This window comes from Lygodium microphyllum, chromosome 28, assembly GCF_053477565.2.
Source record: "Lygodium microphyllum isolate KBCC chromosome 28, Lygodium_microphyllum_v1.1.10, whole genome shotgun sequence".
NCBI lineage: Eukaryota > Viridiplantae > Streptophyta > Polypodiopsida > Schizaeales > Lygodiaceae > Lygodium > Lygodium microphyllum.
In genome coordinates, this window is record NC_141162.1 from 68264593 (window position 1) to 68285106 (window position 20514).

Below are 20514 nucleotides of genomic sequence, written 5' to 3' on the forward strand. Positions count from 1 at the left end.
GACGGCATATCTGCTGGCTTGGGGATGGAACAGGGATAACGACGGTCCCACGGGGTAATGACATTACCTCTGGTATCAAATGCCAGCTTAGCAGGGGGACCCTTTGGACGATCCGAATATTTTTTCCGGGCGGGCTGATGAAGGGGGGCAGAGGAAACCATAGCAGGAGCAGAGCGCTCGGAAGACTGCATTTCCTTCCTGCGCATATAGGTACGCATGGAATCTTGTGAGGTAGCAGGCACATTGTTCTCCATGCCAACAACAACCCTGTTGCCTTTTTTTGCACGTACTTCAACCCAATTAGTGGCGCTGGAATCCAGACCCGAAACCTGTTGTTTACCTTTGGCCAGAGCTTGGGGCTGATGGGTAGCATCCAGCGACGGGGCATCACACACCATATCTTCCATGGGCGGCGCAGCATGGCCATCATTGGAAGTGTGTTGCTGTTCCGGGCATTCGGCCATAAAATGCCCCAACTGTCCACAGGAAAAGCAATGCCCTGCAAAATTGCCCCATTTTAAACGAAAGTGTAACGGGTGCATGCTAGAGCAATTGAGGCGTAACCAGGCAGGCCTTTTTCTTGCAGTGTCCCATAGCATACACAAGCGGTTGCGATTCACAGCCCTGAGACTGGGAGGGACCAAAACAGTGCCCACAGCGGCCATAGCATCCTTCAATAGTGGCCAATAAACAGCCGGACAGTTTTCCACCTCGACCCAGACAGGGCATTCACGTTGCAGCAGACGCTGAAAATCTGCCATTGGACGCCATGGAACCACATGAACCAACCGGCGTTCAAAAAACAAAGGCAGTTTAGACAGGAGAGCAGCACGGTGCGTCTCCGATTTCAACAGGACCTCAAAAAAGCCCCGAGAGCCAACAAAAATCTCTTCAACACATTCCCCTTGTAGCAGATGTTGCAACCACTGGCGAATACGGGAAAGCAACGGGATTCGACCGGTGAAGAAAAGTATCACAGCGCGATCATAAAATACCGAAAAGGAGCGTAGGACAGTTTTTGGGTCCACGGTGGCATCCAGTACGTCGTCAGGTGCAGAGTCAGAAAAGACTTCCTGATTATGTTAAACATAATCGCCAAGCAAAGTGTTTGCAAATTCCAGCAAATGCTCCCAATCCACTTCCTAAGAGTCCACCGAATCCGAAGCAACCTGAGCATAGGACCGATCCTGAGAAACGCCTATCTCTTCCGAAGCATGCTTGGTACGTTTACCCGCAGGCTGGTTGTCGGGACCAGGGGGCATCTCTTCGTTGCACGGAACCATATTCTCAGGTTCCTCCACATCAAAATCCAGGCCCAGTGCTGCCACTGTTTGATCTATGAAATCCAGATCCAAACCAGCCATCGTATATGATGATTTGATCTCGAAGGAGGACTGGCCCTCTCTCTTGCCGGCTCTCTCGCTCTCCCTCTTTTCTGTACAGAGGCGCTGTCCAGGGGTGTACTCTGCAAGGAGAGCTAATGAAAACTGAGGTTTACCTGTCACCGTGCAGGGGCAGAAGGGCGAAACAAAGGCCTGGCGGTCTCCACAGCAGGATGGGACAGGCTGGGGTGCCGAGCAGGGATCCGTCAGCAGCGTCCGGGGACAGGGCGTCAGGGGTATGCGACGGTGGATAGGGCGTCTGGGCGTGGACAGGGCGCCAGGAGCAGAACACGCTGGCGGCTCCAGGAGCAGGGCGTCTGCTCCCGACGGCTCCAGGAGCAGGACGTTAGAAAGATGGCGCCAGGGATTCCACTGGCAGCGCAAGGAGCAGGCGCGACTGGCAGAAGCAGGCGGAGATGCAGCCCTCGACTATGGTGACAACACGCGAATGACCGACGAACAGAAGCGACGACGAGGCTGACGCAAACGGGGGGTGCCGACAGGTAGGGCTTCAGGCGGTGACGACGCAGATGGAGGCAACAGCAGGGCGCGCTAGACCAGGCGATGGCAGGGCGGCACGGAGTAGGAGCACCATCGCCCTCTCTCTCTCTCTCTCTCTCTCTCTCTCTCTCTCTCTCTCTCTCTCTCTCTCTCTCTCTCTCTCTCTCTCTCTCTCTCTCTCTCTCTCTCTCTCTCTCTCTCTCTCTCTCTCTCTCTCTCTCTCTCTCTCTCTCTCTCTCTCTCTCTCTCTCTCTCTCTCTCTCTCTCTCTCTCTCTCTCTCTCTCTCTCTCTCTCTCTCATAATAGGTAATTGTATTAATTACGGAAAAAATACAAGTATAAGATTGCAAGATTACAAGATGTAGGATGGCTCTAGTCCATCTCGCTTAAAAGATACAAAGTCACAGCAAAGAAACAGAGGAGATTGCCATATGCCAAGGGACTAAATCATCTCTGACCAAGATATCAGCATGTCGTAGGTCAAGCTGCCCCACTAGAGAAGACCCTTAAGTTTCACAACATAATGCTAAATGCCTGAGGCGGCATTAAAAATGAACACACTGTGAGTGACCCAAATATGCCAGCAACCCCAAAATCTAAAAGAATGAAACAAAATCTTCATATGAGGCTAAGGCAAACCATTGTATTTAGCTTTTCCAAAAACCCACTCAATGTGTGTGTATGTGTGTGTGTGTGTGTGTGTGCGCGCGTGTGTGTGTGTGTAATGAGTTGTTATATTGTATTATATCACAGACAATACAAAAGAATACAAAAGCCGAGGCAAGGTCACTGAGGAGACCGCCCGATGCCAAGGAACTAAATCATCTCCTACCAAGATATCAGCATGTTGTATAATGTCAAGTTGCACTAAAGAATTCCATTAAGCTTTGGAACATGACGTTGAATACCCGAGGCAGCATTAAAAAAATGAATGCATGGCAAGTGACCCAAATATGCCAGCAATCCCAAAATCTGAAAAAGTGAAACAAAATCTTCATATTAGGTTGTGGCAGACCGTGATATTTAGCTTTACCAAATACCCAATCAAGAGGATGTTGTAAAGAAGAGAGGCTGAGAGGAGAGAGAATGAGAAAAAGAGAGAAGGAGAGGAAAAAAAAGAGAGAGAAATACAAGAAAGGGAAGAAAGAGAGGAAGCTATGGAAACTAAAGGAGAAGGTGAAGAGTCAGTTCTTGATTATACTTGGATGCCCTAAACTAGGTCTCTTACACCTTTTATACCCCAATCAGTGTGACTGGGTATATAACCCCCTAGCTCTCGTACGTCTCGATCCTTACACTCCATCCCAACCCCAAAAGTTTTTGTGAGAGTACATAATAGAAGAGAAATACGAACACAAACAAAAATAAAAAAAGAGAGAGAGAGGAAGCAAAAGATGAGGAAAGAATATTGCATTGACTGAAGAAGAATGCTAATACAATGATGATGGATTGATTTGTCATTGCATGCAGCCCACAATGCCATAATTTTGCTTGCATAACTGTAATAGTTAGGCACATTCTCGAGTCTTCTATAGTTTTTAGAATCTTCTTTAGTTTTTATGCGTATGGTACACTCTTTCAACAAAGAGGTTTAGAAGGAAGTGGAGAGGATGTCCAATATCTTTTTTGCACTCAAGGGGAGAGGTTTTTAGTAATAGAGTTGGAGTGTGCATCTGCCATAAGGAAGGAAGATGACCTGATGAACATGAAGTGTGGAAAGGGGCAGGCTATAAATAGCCAATAATCCCCAAATCTAGCCGACCTGCCCCAGAAGGATGCCAAAAAGCTGGCCAATGTAAAAATGCCAAAATATAACGGGTGGCACAAAAAAACCCCAAAAGGCACAGACAATGTCTGACAAGCAAGGACAACCCAAGAAATGTAGAAACTGCACAAGAAAGGCACAATGGAACCCGACAACCAAAAGAAATGCACCCAGATAGCCACTCTAGAGTTAGTAGCCTCCCCCATCAAAACACATGACACGCCTATCAAAGCTCCAAAAGTCCTTATCTGACCTAGATTGAGCCTCAAAGACAAGAGATGACAAGGCATGACAAACATGACTGCTAACAATTTTTGCCTTAAAATACAAAAGACCACTACAAGAACTTGCCACAGTGGCTAGTGAGTGGAGCTACATAGTACTACTCTAATCAACATTACAAAGAGAAATTTTTGATGGATGAGAGACTCATATCCAAGAAGAATTGGGGCATAAGGCTATGTATAGCTGACATGCATGCCGTAGGCATGGGCACAAGGGAACAGTACCACCAATTCATTTTAACTGAGGACATGAAGACTATGATCAGCATGCCGTCCACCACAAGCCTACTAAGGTAAATCTACCATAACTTTTGATAGGCTACTCCGAATAGAGTGTGCCACGTGTCAAAACCTAGCTTATGACAACTTTCATCCCATGTATAAATCTCTTAACTGTAATTAATGCAAGTACAAAACTATTCTAACACAATGTGCAGTCTGCATGAGGTATGGGCTCAAAACACGACATATCCATCTAGTCTTCAGCCCGTTGGGCCTCTCGTAAGTGGAAAAACTCTTCCACGATAGTGGTTGGGCACCAAGAGGCTTCTTCCAAGGATAGGCCTTGCCATTTGAAGAGGTATTCATTGATAGATCAAGATCTCAAGTGTTTATCTCATTGCCCAATGATTGCCTCAAGGATAGGCCTTCTTCATCTATGAAAGGTAGCTCTTCCACATAGTCCACTAAGGTGCCGATGAAGGGCTTCAGCTAGCTAACATGAAACACATTGTGAATCTTGGTGGTAAAGAGGAGCTCTAATCGATAAGCAAAGTCACCAATTCTCTTCAGGATCTAATAGGGGCTATAGAAACGATGGGCTAGCTTGTTACTACTACCATCCTTGAGAGTAGAGTAGTGGGACTTAGGCACTTTCAATAGGACCAACTCTCTCTCTTGGAATTCAAGATGCATTCTTCTCTCATTAACATAAAGCTTCATATGATTTTGTACCTTCTGAAGATTCACTTTGCATTGCTAAAGTAGGGCATGCATGCACTGTAGCTCCTCTTTGCTCTAGGGTTGATCTTGTCATTGAAAAGGAGAGTAGGGAGAGAAACCTTATACCTGTATAATGCCTCAAAAGAAAAAACCCCAATGCTAGAGTGGGTAGAGTTGTTGTACTCGCCAAGTGAAGCCACATATCCCAACCATGTTGTACATCATGGCAAAAGTGCCTTAGATAGGTCTCAAGCCATTTATTGACCATCTCAGTCTAACCATCAATCTATGGGTGGTATGCGATAGATGAAGCAAGCTTGGTATCCAAAGATGTTAAAACCGCCTACCAAAAGTTGCTCATAAACTTAGCATCCTTGTCATGCACTATGACCTGCGGTAATCCATGCTATTTAAACACATGCTCCATAAACTCAGTGGCCATCTGAGATACAATATACCAAGTTTTAGTGGGAATAAAGTGGGTAGCTTTAGTGAGTCTGTCAACTACCATATATACACTATTCCATCCTTTCTTGGTCACAACACTCCAATAGTAAAATCCATAGTGACACGTATGTGTTAATTTCCCTTCAAGAATAGATAGAGACTACAAGAGACCAGCTGGTCTAAGCATGTTGTTATTATTCTGTTGGCATGGAACATAGCTGGCTACAAAATCCTTGGCATCTCTCCATATGCCCTTCCAATGAAAGCTCTTGGCAACCCTATCATATGTTTTGAAAACATCCAAATGACTAGTATTGGAGCAAGAATACATATCTTCTATGATCTTCCATATGAAGGGAGAAGTGTGGGGGATAACAATCTTGCCATGGGACCATATGAGTCCATTTTTCAACCGATATTAGGAGTTTTCTTCCTCTAACCCATGTTGTAATTTCTAAAACATGTGGCTGAATTACTCATTTAGCAAATAGGCCTCTTGAAGCTCCTCAATCCAATCACTATGCAACTCTAAGATGGGTGATAACTTTGCATACCCAGATCCATGATACTGAATCAGCCACTATATTATCTTTGCCCCTAGTGAGAGATATCAAAATCATAGTTTCGCAAAGTGACCACCCATCTCTTCTGCTTTAGAAGCCAAAGTAGACTAAGTCTAGAAGTACTAGAGAACTCGATTGTCGCTCTTCACTCTAAACTGACTACCATAGAGATAATGGTGCCACTGCTTTATAGCATGAAGGATGGTCATAGCAAGACAATACCAACATCACTACCACTAGCATTACACTAAATGGTAAACTCTTTCGAGAAGTTAGAGCATACAAGGATGAGGACTGAAGTGAGCATTTCCTTCAATTGGTTAAAGTTGCGATCAACAATAGCATCCAAAAAAAATGACTCCTTTAACCAAGCTATCATTCAAGGGTACTACAATTGTGGCATAATGCTTGATGAAAAGAGTCCAAGGAAACCACATAATGAAGTGGTAATGGATGGTCTAGGCCAACCCTTTACACATTGCATCTTTTTGGGGTCAGCCTATATGCCATTTTCACTAACAATGTGTCCCAAGTACTCCACTAAAATCTACATGAAGATGCACTTACTTTCCTTAGCAGACAACCTATGCTCTCTCAAGAAATCAAACACCCTTCTGATATGTGCCAAGTGCTCCTATCATGATCTGCTGTAAATAATAATGTCATCAAAGAACACAAGCACAAACTTGAAAAGGAAGGGATATAAGATTTTATAGCCTTGATCAATTAGCACGAGTCCCATGGATTTTGGTTATGCAACACTAGGCAGGCGGAATGGCAACTGCACGAGGATTTCAGGTTCCCGAGGTACTACAATGAGATATCTTTGGATACTATATGTGGATTGATATTACCGCAAAGTAACAGTTTGCACCTCTTCTTTTGAGCAGCAAACAAAAGCTCCTTATTGGAGCTCAATAAAGCTTTCATTAGTGAGAAGAGTGGTGGTCCCAACCCAGTTCTTCTTGTGACCATGTGGTATATCAAAAACTATTGGGCACTCCCAAGATCATGCATTCGCCAGTTGAAGTGTCTTTTTAGAAACTTTATCTATTCAAAAGGAGATAGGAGCTTGGCTAGAGCAAAGGCTGCTTAGGATGTCCTCATACAGCCTAGATCTAGAGGAGGTTTGGGATCATAGACTTAAATAGGCAAAGAAAAGCCTTATTGGTCAAGCTCATTGCCAAGGGTCTCCTATTTTATGAGAAGAGAATGTATTCTTGTATGTCCCTCTCATGCTTTTTGTATAGATGGTATCAACAGAAATATATGTATATTATTTTGGTTGCAAATGTTGACATAGTTTGGCATATTTTAGAACCTCGAATAGCTTTTTGAAATTTGCATAAATAGCTTCATCTCGTTAATTATTATTTTTCATATATGCCATGGTGCTTCAAAGTCTGCATAGCTCAAACCCTTGTGAAAACAAGAGTTTTTTGGTTTATTTCCTATACAGTTATTGCAAAGGTGTAGATTGAGATCCTTTCACGAAAGGCTAGGTTCATGCGTTTTGTGCAATGCCTATCATTTTGACTACCAAAAAAATCAGTTGTGGGACGTCTGCACATGAATTTGACTACTCATGTACGTCTCCTTACTCGGACAAGGGATGCACCAAAGCTCTATGGTCAGGAGCGCCAGTTTCCAAGCACTACCTTATTTTCCCTGGCAACACGCATGTTTGCTAGGTCTATTTTTCTCAATCGGAACTTACAAAATGAGAATGACGCTTGGACCTTAGAATGTGATTCCTAACTCAGACAAGGGATAAACCAAAAGGTCTATGTTCAGGAGTACAGGTTTTCAAGCACTACCTTATTTCCATGGCAGGAACCATGTCTGTTGGGCCTGCTTTTCGCAATGAGAACTTGCACTACGAATTGTATTTAAAAGAGGTTTCTTTTTCCAAAGAAGATTAAAAAATTCTATTATTAAGCCCCCTTGGAACAAAATATCCCGAGGCAAAATAGAAAGTACAAAGCAGCCCTATAAGGGACTTCCATATCAAATAATATGTAACAAGGGGAAGTCTATTACAAGGCTTGAATGAAGAGAAAACATTACCTTATCAATCGGGCTCTTTTTGTCAATGGAATTTACAAGTGAGAATCACCAACAGGTCTATGTACAAACACTGCATTCCTTATAGCTTTGCTTCACATGAGGCAGCAGGGTTGCTTCATTAGCATGCCTGTATTATGCTATGTCTATCTTCTTTCTCCATGGGAACTTCCGAGTAAGACTGGGTAAGACTGATGCTTGCAAGAGGCAAAGATGACTTACTGGCAGATGAGAAGGTGCCCCGCCAACGGCTGCCATCGCTCTTCTGCTCCGCCTCGATGCTGAGCATCTCTGGAGACGGCGAGGGGTAAACAGTAATGATGTATCGAAGGTTCTGGAAGGTCAGTTCTCCTTGTCGACGATGGTGGTGGTGTTCCTCGTCACTGTGATTCCCGTTAATGGTAAGCTCGGCCATCTCTCTCTCTCTCTCTCTCTCTCTCGCGCGCGCGCGCGCGCTCGTCCAAGAAGCCGCCACCTTTTCTTGCCCCTCGAGAGCAAATTGAACTGAGCCAAGGTGATATAATCAAAAAAGGCTCCGTGAAGGTAACATTAATTGGTTGAATATCAGAAATTAATTTCAGATATAATCGTAGGAGGGGAAATTCACACAAAATGCACCAAAGCTCTAAAATGGCTAGGCCTAGCATCAAACTTCAACCTACCTCGTATAGCAAGTACCCGACAAACACCTTGGCCCACTATTCTAAAAAGTGGTGTCTTAACTCATCACAAAGCCCTCTAGTTTCGATAATTTCCCTTTTAGACCTAAACCTAAAAAATTTTAGCTTATTAAAAATTACATAATATAAATTTTTTAAAATGTATATCCAATTGCTTGATCTTTTGGTTTAAGAAAACTTCAATGAGATTTGTGTATGTTTCTCAATAATAATTTTCTCAAACATTACCTTGGCTCATTTTGAGAATTATGGGCATTCTAACTAACACATAATTGGCATGATGACCATTTTGAGCATAACGGTAGTTCTAAGCAACACAAAATAACTAACTAGTGTTCCATGCGCAGAATGCTAGACCGCTTTGTACCCGCGAAGTAGCAAGCAAGATTGCCGTGTTACAACTTCGCTCAAAAAAACACATGATTGCTTTGCGTGATATTTTGAAACAACAATGCTATAACAAAATGTATCATAATTGAAACACACACACGCACACGCATAAGTCCAAGCATTACAAACAGACTTTCTCCAAGAGACCAAGTTAAAAGGAAGCTACCTCCTTTTTTTAGAAATCATTTTTATTTACAAGTAGGACATTTATAGGTGAAGTAGAGCTTAATACCAGTAACTTTCGGCTCTTTTTAGTGTTGACACCACGAAGGGAAGGTATAAGACAATCTACTTTTTTTCTGTACATGCCCAATTGTTTCCGAGTGTTATAAAAATGACCCGATGCTAATAAAAAAAGACAATGTCTCTAAGAAACCTAACAAAAATAAAGCTTCCTTTGCTTTGACTAATCATTATTAAAATCTTCATTCATGAGCAAAGCATGTGAAGGTGAAGTAAGGGTTGATGCCACAATTTCTGCTAATGGCATGGGGACACGATAGTCTTACATCTCATTTTGGCACCTACAATTGAAGAAAATCACAATATAAGTACATTCAAAAAGAACAAATACCATTTTATTCAAAAAATAATACTTAGCCAAATATTTGTGAACCGTTCAATAGGTACCGATAGACATTGATATAGTGTCATAAAACAACCCAAATCTTTGTATCCATACTTAAACCAATGCCTCGATATCTTATTGGTATGACAGCATTGAAACTTCTTCTTGTGGTCAACATTGTATATATACATCTGAAAGCATTGAATATATCCACAACGTACAACTTTAATAAAAATTGGGAGCTGAATATCTATATTCACATCATCGTGTAAATATTCAATAACTCTTGCAAGCATTCTTCTTATGATATCATTGATTATTGATGCACACAATGTGCACTATAGCTCCTTTTGATAATCAAAAGCTAGGTAATAGCTCCACTTTGGGATAAGTATAAACAAAAGTCAAATAAACATGAAAAATAATCCACTTTCAAAAGAGTATATACCAACCAAACATGGCATGAAGAGCAATTCACACATATGTCAGAACAATGGCCCTACATGATCCTCAATAGCTATATCTCCACAAAAAAGCAGTGCACATCACTACACTTTTTGAAGTACATCCTTGTATACAATGTTTGTGGCCATATCCCTATCCTTTTTATCCAGCAAGACTGTCATACCATGTAAGGATTTCACCCTTGAAAATGCAACATACAATTGACTGTGTCCCTTTAAATAAAGTCCAACACTGGATAAACTTTGTCCTTATGACTTGTTGATTGTCATGGCAAATGCAAATTGAATGGAAAACTGTCTCCATTTCATAGCAAATGGAAATTGTGAAACACTTGGAATAAAAGTAATCTTAGGAATTAAAACTTACTCGCCTACATTTTCCCCTATTATTATCTCAGCATCTATCACTATTCGATTGAAATCCTTACATATCAATCGTGTACCATTACATAGACCTTTTCCTAGGTTTAGGTTTCTCTAAGGAGAATAATAGATACATTTATCTTTAGCAACAATAACTAGGGAGGAAATGCACCTCTAAGCTCTAATGTATTTAAATACTCTATAAAGTACCAAAATGAGTTATCATTTGTCTTTGCAATTGAATCTGCATTATAATACCATCCAACCTCACCTGGCATCAACTACAATGCATGATCATTCTGAGCAGCCACTTGTGTATTCCGTGATACAAGTATAGCTCGCTCACAAGGAACCTTTGGAAGCAATTTGATAAGCCCATCTTTCCACGAGGAAGGCATGAACCCTATTTCCCAAACCTGCTGAAACATAGCCGTCAATGGCTTCACCAATTGGGTAGCGGAACTCTCAAAGAATTCATTGGTGAGGCCATCCCAACCGGGACTCTTCTCCTTAGGCAGGTGCAACAAAACATCCATAACCTCCTCCTCACAAATATCTATCTCCAAAGTAGTTTGCATCTCATGTGGAACCTGATGGCGGACCATATCATAGAAGACTGAACGTGCATGCGCAACCTAATCAGAAGGTGCCTGAGAAGAACCCACACTGTACACATCACTATAGATACTATTAATTAAGGTTTTGACAGAGCACCCTTTTAACACCATTCCATATCGAGCACATAACTTATCACATTTTTCAACAATGTCTATTCCATCCCCTATTCCTTGAATCCAACCAATAAACCCATTGTCCACTACATTACCAACTTTGTCAACATTTGTATATTCACCCTCACATACTATCAGAAATAAGAGTAATGCAATCAACACTCGTATATTCCCAAATAGCCTTAACACCCTCACATACTATCACAAATAAGAGTAACACAGTGCAACATTAACAATATCCTCACATGCACCTTTTACCACAACTGGCAACACATGTTTGAAATCCCCTCTAAATAAAACAACGTTTCCACCAAATGGCTTATCACAACTCATAACATCTCTTAAAATTATATCAACCACTTCAAAGGCATATTCAATGGATCATAGGAGCCTTAGCATACAAAATAAGGCTTGATTGCCTCAATAATTGAGTAAGGTCACTTTAAATATGAATGCTATAGATAGATCAATCATTTAATTTCACTGGGATTTTAAACCGTGAGTGAGTTGTAGGACCACTTGGTAAAAGCAAGACAACAATGCCACACAATGCTATTGCTAATGGTATATGACCACCACTACACAACTTTGCAAGCGAATACTTACACAAAAAAGTCTTCCTAGACCCACGAGACCATCCAAATAAAGACATTCCTAGAACTTGTATCCATAGTATCCATAACTACACAAAATGCAATTCTCTATCTCTCATTCAAAATTGCCTTCATAGATTTAGAAACCCTACGTTGTTCTAATGTATTGTATGCATATTCATCTTGCAAAAGGGGATTAGCATGCAAAGAGGTTCTAGCAATATATTAAAATTAGAGAATCTTCATCCTATATGGTGTAAAAGGTCTGATGTAACAAAGCTATGTTAGATGCCTCTTGCTATAGAACTCCAAGAGAGACATACATGTGTTGTAGTTGCAATATGTACATGATATCCTTTCCCATTTGTATCCAAAACCTTTTCCACAAGTGGCTAGGTTGATCACAATCTCACAAAAGGCTACGATTGCAACAAAAAAAATACAAAGTTGAGCACCAATTTGCGAGGCATCTTCTTCCAAGCACATAACATACTCATCATCACTCTTCAACATGCGTCTTGCAATGCAAGCATCCTTAAAAATATCATAGATCACATAGTTAACAATATGTAAATCATCTCAAAAGAAGTACATCCCCAACACTCTATTAAAAGTAATCGCAAGTAGTAAAGCTTGCTACATAGGCACCACAAAGCATATTCGACTGCATGTATTTCCACGCTTCCTCTTTGCCCATATCTTTTGCCATGCTTTCCATATTCAGTCATTGGAAAGTCTTGATATCAAAGAGTTCTAGCCTTTGGATGAATCTGATTGCACACAAACCATTTAGTAAGAGTAGTTTTGTGGAGGTCTTCATTCCGCATAGTATCTAGCATATTATCTATATCTCAAAACACCACATAATTATCACTAGGCAAGTGTACTTGCAATCGTTGTATATCTGGCTTTTCATGGTGCAATGAGTAATCATAGATTTGTAAACATGCCTCTAAAACTGAAATATGTCATGCATCCAAATAACTCTAGATCTCGTTCACTTCATGAACATTACCACCATTCTATATCAAATCAAACCAATAGAAAATTGATGTTTGCATGATCATGCCCCTTGTACACATACTTGTACAAATACTTAGCAACAATCGCTCCTATCAAACACATTTCTATATGTGTGCATTGTATTTCTTACTCAAGAGAAGATTATACGGAACAACCCATTGATTATTAGTAACATTGCCATTTATGATCACTATGTTTCCATCATCTCGCCTTCGATATATGGGATAGCCACAACTATCAACCATTGTCATTCCCACTAATTTCTGAGGGTAATCTTTAGTTACAATTACCCTTTTCCATACAAGGACTCTTGGGTTCTCTGCACAGGCTATGGATGTTGTATTTTGAAATTGTCTCGAATAAAGCGAGAAACTTAACTCTATCAGGCAACTCAGCACAAACCATTCTATTGTAGTGACACACTTTATAATGTTAGAAAGAATACTCTAAAATCAGCAAAGTATAAGAATGTGGTAGCTCTCTCTTTTGGAGTTCAATTACACTAATATAGCCTATAACCTTTCCAAAGAGGTCTTTTTGCAACAATGTATGCATCAAATCAGCATGTTTCTTGTGAAACAATTGAGCAATCAAATATTGATGGTCATAGGTACTCTCTCCCAATAACAAAGTATTAGTTATCTCCAATCACTTTGGATTGCATGTCATTGTATAAAACGGTCTGATTTCCCCTTGCATTGCACCATAGCCATAACTATCTGATACAATTGATACATGTGCCTATGTCCATCTACAAATGATGACACTAAAACTATCCAACTACCAACATAGGCACCAACATGTGCCTATGTCCATCTACAAATGATGACACTAAAACTATCCAACTACCAACATAGGCACCAACAATCTTTATTGGCCCATTATCGTTTAACCCCATCATATCTACCAAGCCTTTGTAAGCCTTTGATCATAAGATTGAATGATTTTTTAAATACCAAGTTAACCTGCACTGCTCTATACTACAATAAGCATCAACAATAAATTGTTGCAATAGTTAACCACCGTGCAATGTGCACACCTCAATGTCTTTACACACCTGAAGTTGAAATGCATAAATTGCATTTGGGTAACACAATTTTTATTGGACATTTCATGTATGCCAATAGGAACATTAACATTACTGTAGGAAACCTTATATGCCAACTATCATCATCCATAAGGAAAGGGAGGACATATAGCATTGGCATATATACTCTATGCAAGTTTGAAATAGCAATACACTAACCATCTCGAGTGTAAATATAAATATATCAGTGATTAAGAGTATTCTCGTTACCTTGCCCCGGTATGATAGCTACAACCTCATTTGCTATAAGAGCCAAGTACTATTTGCTGGTTCTTTGAATACCAAAAATAGTCATTCTTAATTCATATATGGGATTATTTTGCAAATTGCATATCCACAGACCTAAAAGCTTGTACATATACATTGTGTTGATGCATCGTATATTGAAGCTCCCTAGTAAATTTGATAATAAATCATGCATAACCCCCAACTGATTAAATATTTCATGTTCAATATCATAAATGTAGAGTTTTGCAAACCTTGGCCTTTCTTGACACTGCATATCAAGAAGCAAAGGACCTATATAGTGATAAATAGAGCCATGCACTCTAAAGGTGTAAACATTCCTAATAATAAGCAACTCATCAATATTAGCTCCGAGTGATACAAATGTATGAGAACTATTATATGCTTGTATATTATTTTTAAATATCCTACTCTAAGGGTGCATACCATGCAATGATTGCGGTGGACATTGAAATGGTAGGAACATTACTTTTCCATTCCAACAATAGTGCTTTCTAAACAACCCTTGTACTCGAGTCTCGCCTCTCCACAATTTAGCTAAACACCTCTCATACATTTCAAAAGGACTCCCCATGGAATGCACATCTGGCTCTTGAAATAGCAATATCATTGTTCTTTGATGAATATCTGTTGTAGGTAAAGTATGCAAAATTGAGCATAATCTATCATTTCAAATATCAAAAGTTAAAATATTATACATGTGACTCAATAACCACATGATTTTTCACATTGTGGTGATTTCTATCATCACAACCATTGACGACTGATATTAAAATATTAGGCACAACAAAATCAACATGCATTATAATCAATATATGTACCAATATATTGTTCAACTAGCTCATTATCCCCATTTGCAATTTCAATACATAGAGGCACATTCTCATGAATCAATCCATTATGATTTTCATCATTTTAGCAATTAAACATTGAAACATTATTAAATATATGACTCATTAATCACACAATTTTCCACATTCTTGTGTTTTTAGCCATTGCAACCACTTGTTGATGGTAAATTATTAGTCAAATCCATACCAAACTGTCATTGAGTTGGTTCATTATTGCCACTTGCAATCTCAACATGAAAAGGCATATTCCGAATATAATGCATCCCCTGATGACCTCCCCTAATGGATGTATCATGACCTAAAACCCCTCTTTGGGAGTTAAATGTCAAAACACTATTAACATGTGACTCATTAATCATAAGATTTTCTACATCCATGTGATCTTGGACTTTTGGAATCTCTTGATGAAAAGGAATGTTTGAACATCCCTATGAATGAATCTAGCACTGTCTTTGTTCACACATTGTAGAGCTAAGCACATCCCTAGGAACATGTAACACATAGTCTCCACTACTTGTTCGATGCAAACACCCCATAATGATTGGATATCCACATAATCTGTTATCAACATATGTTATCAAAGGTATGGTTTATTTTTTAATATTTAGGTGTAGGTATATTAAATGTAAGCTAGATATTAAAATATTCAATATTAAAATACATAATACATTAATCATCATCACAATTGGATTTATTATGATTGGATTGTGGTGACAACATTGTACATGTTGTCACTATAAAGTAAACACTCTCATTCAAATAGTGCAACCTTCAATGCAAAGACTTTAATCCAAACAATACCAAAGTATGTGCAAGTATGTGAATGTATTTGTTTGATGATCCTAAAAAGCCTAACCACATTTCTTGAGTTATCCTTTTCTCAATATGTCTTTTCTTTCCCCTCCACTACTTATGCAAAAGCAACAAAATTCATTTTAGTAAAGGCCCAAAAAAGCAAGGCAACTCTAAATATGTTTGAGTTTTGAGTTTTTGGGTTAGGGTTTGAGTTTTGCCCTCTATGTCTGTGTCTGTGTCTTTGTGCTTCTGTCGTGGTCGTACACTCTGTGTGTCCTCAGTGCAAACCCTAGCACTCTTCTTAACATGCCATCGGTGCCCACTACAGGAGTGGAGGCATATGCACTTCTATTGGCCCGAGGCTTACTGCCTATGTACGGGATCATGGGGCGACTATGGCAAGGAGGGTTCTTTGGATCAAGTTGGATATTGGGGACTCGTACCTCGAAGTCCTCAATGTCTATGCCCCCACTGAGGTCAAAGCACGCAGCAGGTTTTGGGTGGAGATTGCAGTAGGACTCCCAGAGGGGACTCCTGGATTATTGAAGGAGACTTCAACAACCTGGAGGCCTTAGAGGACCAATAGGGTAGAGGCAGAAACTACTAGGGCATGGTTGGGGAGGAGTAGGAAGCATGGGAGGTCTTCCTACTAGCAGTAGGAGCTAGCCATGCTTGGAGAGACCCAACTTTCCACAGAAGGGAAAGGTCGTTGGACTTCTCGTGGGGATACAGGCGGCTAGGCGGAGTCTTGTTGGAGCGGTTGGACAGGTTCTATGTAGGGGAGTGGGGATGCTCTCATGGAGGTCAGATATGGAAGTTGGTTGGCACCATTCTATCCGATCACTACCCGGTCCTCCGAATACTTGATCCCCTAGCATCTTCCCTAGGTACACAATCCTGACGGATCCCTGACTCAATCTACAGGAGGGAGGAAGTAAAGAGACAGATTGAGCAGATTTGGACTAGAGAGTGCGGTAGGAGAAACCGAATCACAGAGGAGGTCGTAGAGGTCCTAGCCGAGTGGAGCAGGATCTAGCAAGAGCAAGCTCTACAGGCCAAGGCAACAGAGTTGGGAGGAGGAGAGGGCACTCCGACGAGATGTAGCAACCACTCAAGGATTATTACGAGAGACACTAGGGGATCCCATCCTCTACGCACACGAGGTGCGTGCACAAGCAACCATCGCCAACCTAGAGGACAGGTGCTCGGAGTTCTCATTCCGCACCTCAACAGCCTTCTGGGCACAGAAGGGGGACATGGTGTGCAGGGAGTTTTTTAGGCATACCAGCTCCGCATCTCAGGAAAGCAAATACGGAGCCTTCCGGATCAGTATGGGAGGATTCGCTCTAGCCCAGACTAGATGATGGAGATTGCCACCGACTACTATAGACGTCTTTTCCAGCAGGAGATAGCCTTAGCCAAAGGGCAACATTGTAGACAACAGGTCTGGAATCACATCCCATCCCTCATCTAGAGGAGATGGGATGCTCCCTCCTAGACCCTTTCAAAGAGAAGGAATTAGAGGAGGCTTTCCACGCATAGGACAGGTAGAAATGCCCGGGAAAGGATGGCCTTTCAAAGGCTTTCTTCACTACCTATTGGGAGGTGGTGAAGGACCCCTTATTAATGGCCTTTCAGGAGATTTTCACTTCAAGGCAGATGCCAGGAAGTCTTTTGGCAGGCCTCATCAATCTTCTAATGCAAGGTGTAAGCTCATGGGGAAACCTATGATTGATCGAACATGCATTTGTTCAGTATGGAGGCTGTTGATGAGGAGGAAAAACTATGGGGCATGCAAGTACGCTTTGCCGCAGGTCTAGACGGTGAACTCTAGTCCCCCATGGTGGCCCTTGACTGGACCATAGGGGTGATAGATGCTCCAAGTGGTACTATCAATGCATCTATTAGCCATGCTGAGAGTCGTGACTTTGTATACTGGTAGAAATTGCCGCCTGTGCTAGGGGCCACTCAATCACATCCCTCGAAGCTCTCCACTATGGAGGGGATCGGAAGCTAATGCTCAAGTATGGGACCTCGGCACCAACGTGCCAGTTAATGTCCATCATGCAACCTGGCCACTGTTGTGTAAACAGTGCTAGTCCTTCTTCTTCCATCCCACTGGGAGATGTGATCCGACACTTGACTCTTCAACTCCTCTATCTGTGTCGTCATCCACTCCCCTGAGTGAGAGGACTGAAGGAGAAAAGCATAGTTTGGTCCATCTAGTGGTGCTAGTAGATGGACCTTGCCCCTCCTTGACTTACAAACCACGAAGATCCCCACTCTAGAGGTAGTGGAAACTCTCCGTACTCCGCATTTCTTAGGTTGGACCATGGGCCACTACGGAAGAACTCCTGTGGCAATAGTTGTGCTTGTCTTGGGAAAGTGTGATTGGCGTCAAGGGCAGATGAGTTGATGGCTATGTGGGAGGGGGAAGACTGCTGGTGCGAGGAGAATGTAGACGTGTGTGGCTCATCACCTCCTGTGGGAGGAGGGGGTTGGGTCTTAAGGGGATCACCTGAACTGGGTGCGGATCAGGGGGTGTGCTTGGTAGGGGAGGTGGTGGGGGGAAGAGGATCGAGGGATGGTGGGATGGATGGAGGTACATGGCGGGTGTTGGTGGGGGGGGAGGGGGGGTGTTGTGGCTCTGGAAGGGGGGGCTGTGGGCCAGGGTTAATGGGTGAGGGGCGTGGGATGTGGGGGGTTGGGTGTGGGGGGTATGGGATCTTAGGTGAGGTAGTCTATGTGGTGTGGATGGTGGATGTGGGGGACTACGATCCTGCCGAGTGGTGTGGACAAGGGGATTGCGGAGTGCTTTGCCGAGGGGGGGTCACTGTCGTCTCCCTCTCTGTCATCTCTGGACCTGTGTGAACCGTTAGTGTCCACCTGTGGGCCTGTCGGTGGAGCCATCTTGGCTCCGAAACACATACAAATTGTTACCTGATGCCCAAAGTTGTGGCAGCGCAGGCACTACCTTGGTTGCCCAGTCACAACGACCTGTTGCCTAAAGGAGTGGCCTCCTGCCTCAATCTCCAAGAACTTTGATATACTCTTTGTATCTGTCATGACCACTTGTACCTTTGGGACTCCTATTGCTGTCACTACATCCATGAAGGAGGCAGGAAGAACTGTGCTAAAGAGTCATCCAAAATCCTCCACTAACTGGTTACCGGTACTCTACCGCTAGTCCAGGGAAAAGTAAGGTGACTAGATGTCTAAGAAATCTGTTATGGAGCGCAAATATCTCCATTGTGAAGCCGCTACACCATGGAACCATGTAAATGGCCCCCTTCGTGGAGGCATAGGATAGGCTCTCCACTAGCTCACGAGCTGTATCTGTAAAGCTGAGTCAAACCATGAAGATCCCTTGGCCCATAAGGACTGCCTTGGGGATATGCATTGTGCCAATGCGCAACGTGGAGTGGAGCCAATCCCACACCTAGGCCCTCGATGGGGAGTGTCCAACAACCTGACCAAAGATTGCTATTTCTTTCAACTCTAGCTCTTTGGCACGAATGGCTAAGGGCTGTTCCTCAAAGAGGATGATGCGCAAGGTATTTGATTGGGAGGCACTTGCAGAATGCGCCGACGTCTAGCTAGAGGTTTCCATTGCGCGTCCCCGCTGAGAACCTGCGTATCATGCTGCTGTGCTACTGAAGAGGGGAGTTGCTGTAGGGGAAGGGAGCAACTTGGGGGGGGGGGGGGGGGGGGAGAGAAGTTATTTTCGAAGACAAGTAGTGTGTCTACCTGGTCGGACCTCAAGGCGAAGGAGGGGGCAACGCATGAGGGGTGCAGCGTCAAGGGGGTAAAGCGGTAGAGCGGGGGCCGGCGGGATAGGCACAAGGGGCAGCAGGGCGGGGGGCGTAGGGGGGGGAGAGGGGGCAGCAGGGCGGGGGGACGTAGGTCATAAGCAAGGCGGAGGTCGGGCGCAGCCAAAGAGGGCGACGGAGACAGGTGACAGATAGGTGATGGATGGCAACAGACAAGGGCGACGGAGAGGGAACAGTCGGGCTGGCTCGATTGCTCAGGCGATGGTGGTGACACGGCGAATCAAGTGGGACAGGGGTAGCTCACGTGATGTGACGGGCAGGAGTCCACTGCTTCATATACTTTATGCATCCCATCAACCCTAAACTTAGGTGAGTCATCCACAATCTATTTTGATTGCATGTCTTTCAGCCAGTACATGTTCACATGACCAATTCTCTTATGCCAAATTTCAATATCAACCACAACACCTAAACCTTGTGCAAACATGGTAACATCCATTTGAGACAGACCTACATCAAGTGTAAACAATCTACTAGCATATTTTCAATTTCCATCAATTTGCAATCATTTTTTGGATCTTCTACATAACAATTATCAGATATGAACCGAACCTACAATCCATGTTCCACCATTTAACTAATAAAAATCAAAATTTTTGTAATATTTGGCACATGCAACACATCGACCAACTAAGTTTTACCATCCTTCTGCACACTCAAATTAACATTTTCAACATGACTAATGGAAAAAATTGCATTATCCCCTATCTCCGCATAGCCTGGAGACTTTGATTGCGCATATCTCTAAACCACCTAGAGGCATCTAAGTCTACATACCATACATCATTCTTTGATGAACCATCAACATCCATGGTATTCATTGAAGTGATACATAACAAACAATTATTCACTTCTGTCATCATTATTTCTACTAATGGATACATAATTGCCTTGTTGCTTTTTTCCATTTCTAATTTTAGCCATTTTTTTAAAGCGATTTTTATA

The 20514-nt window shown here is 42.3% G+C and overlaps 1 protein-coding gene across 4 annotated transcripts in view; it reads right to left on the reverse strand.

The window, feature by feature from the left end:
• Nucleotides 1–8448, reverse strand: part of LOC148011567 (uncharacterized) — a 216135-nt gene extending 207687 nt beyond the window's left edge. For all 4 annotated transcript variants that reach the window (XM_087670066.1, XM_087670065.1, XM_087670067.1 and 1 more), the window contains exon 1: nucleotides 8171–8448. In XM_087670066.1, coding sequence (XP_087526192.1) covers nucleotides 8171–8363 — 193 coding nt within the window. In that variant the 5' untranslated portion in view covers nucleotides 8364–8448. The remainder of the gene's footprint in view (nucleotides 1–8170) is intronic.
• Nucleotides 8449–20514: the final 12066 nt, after the last annotated feature.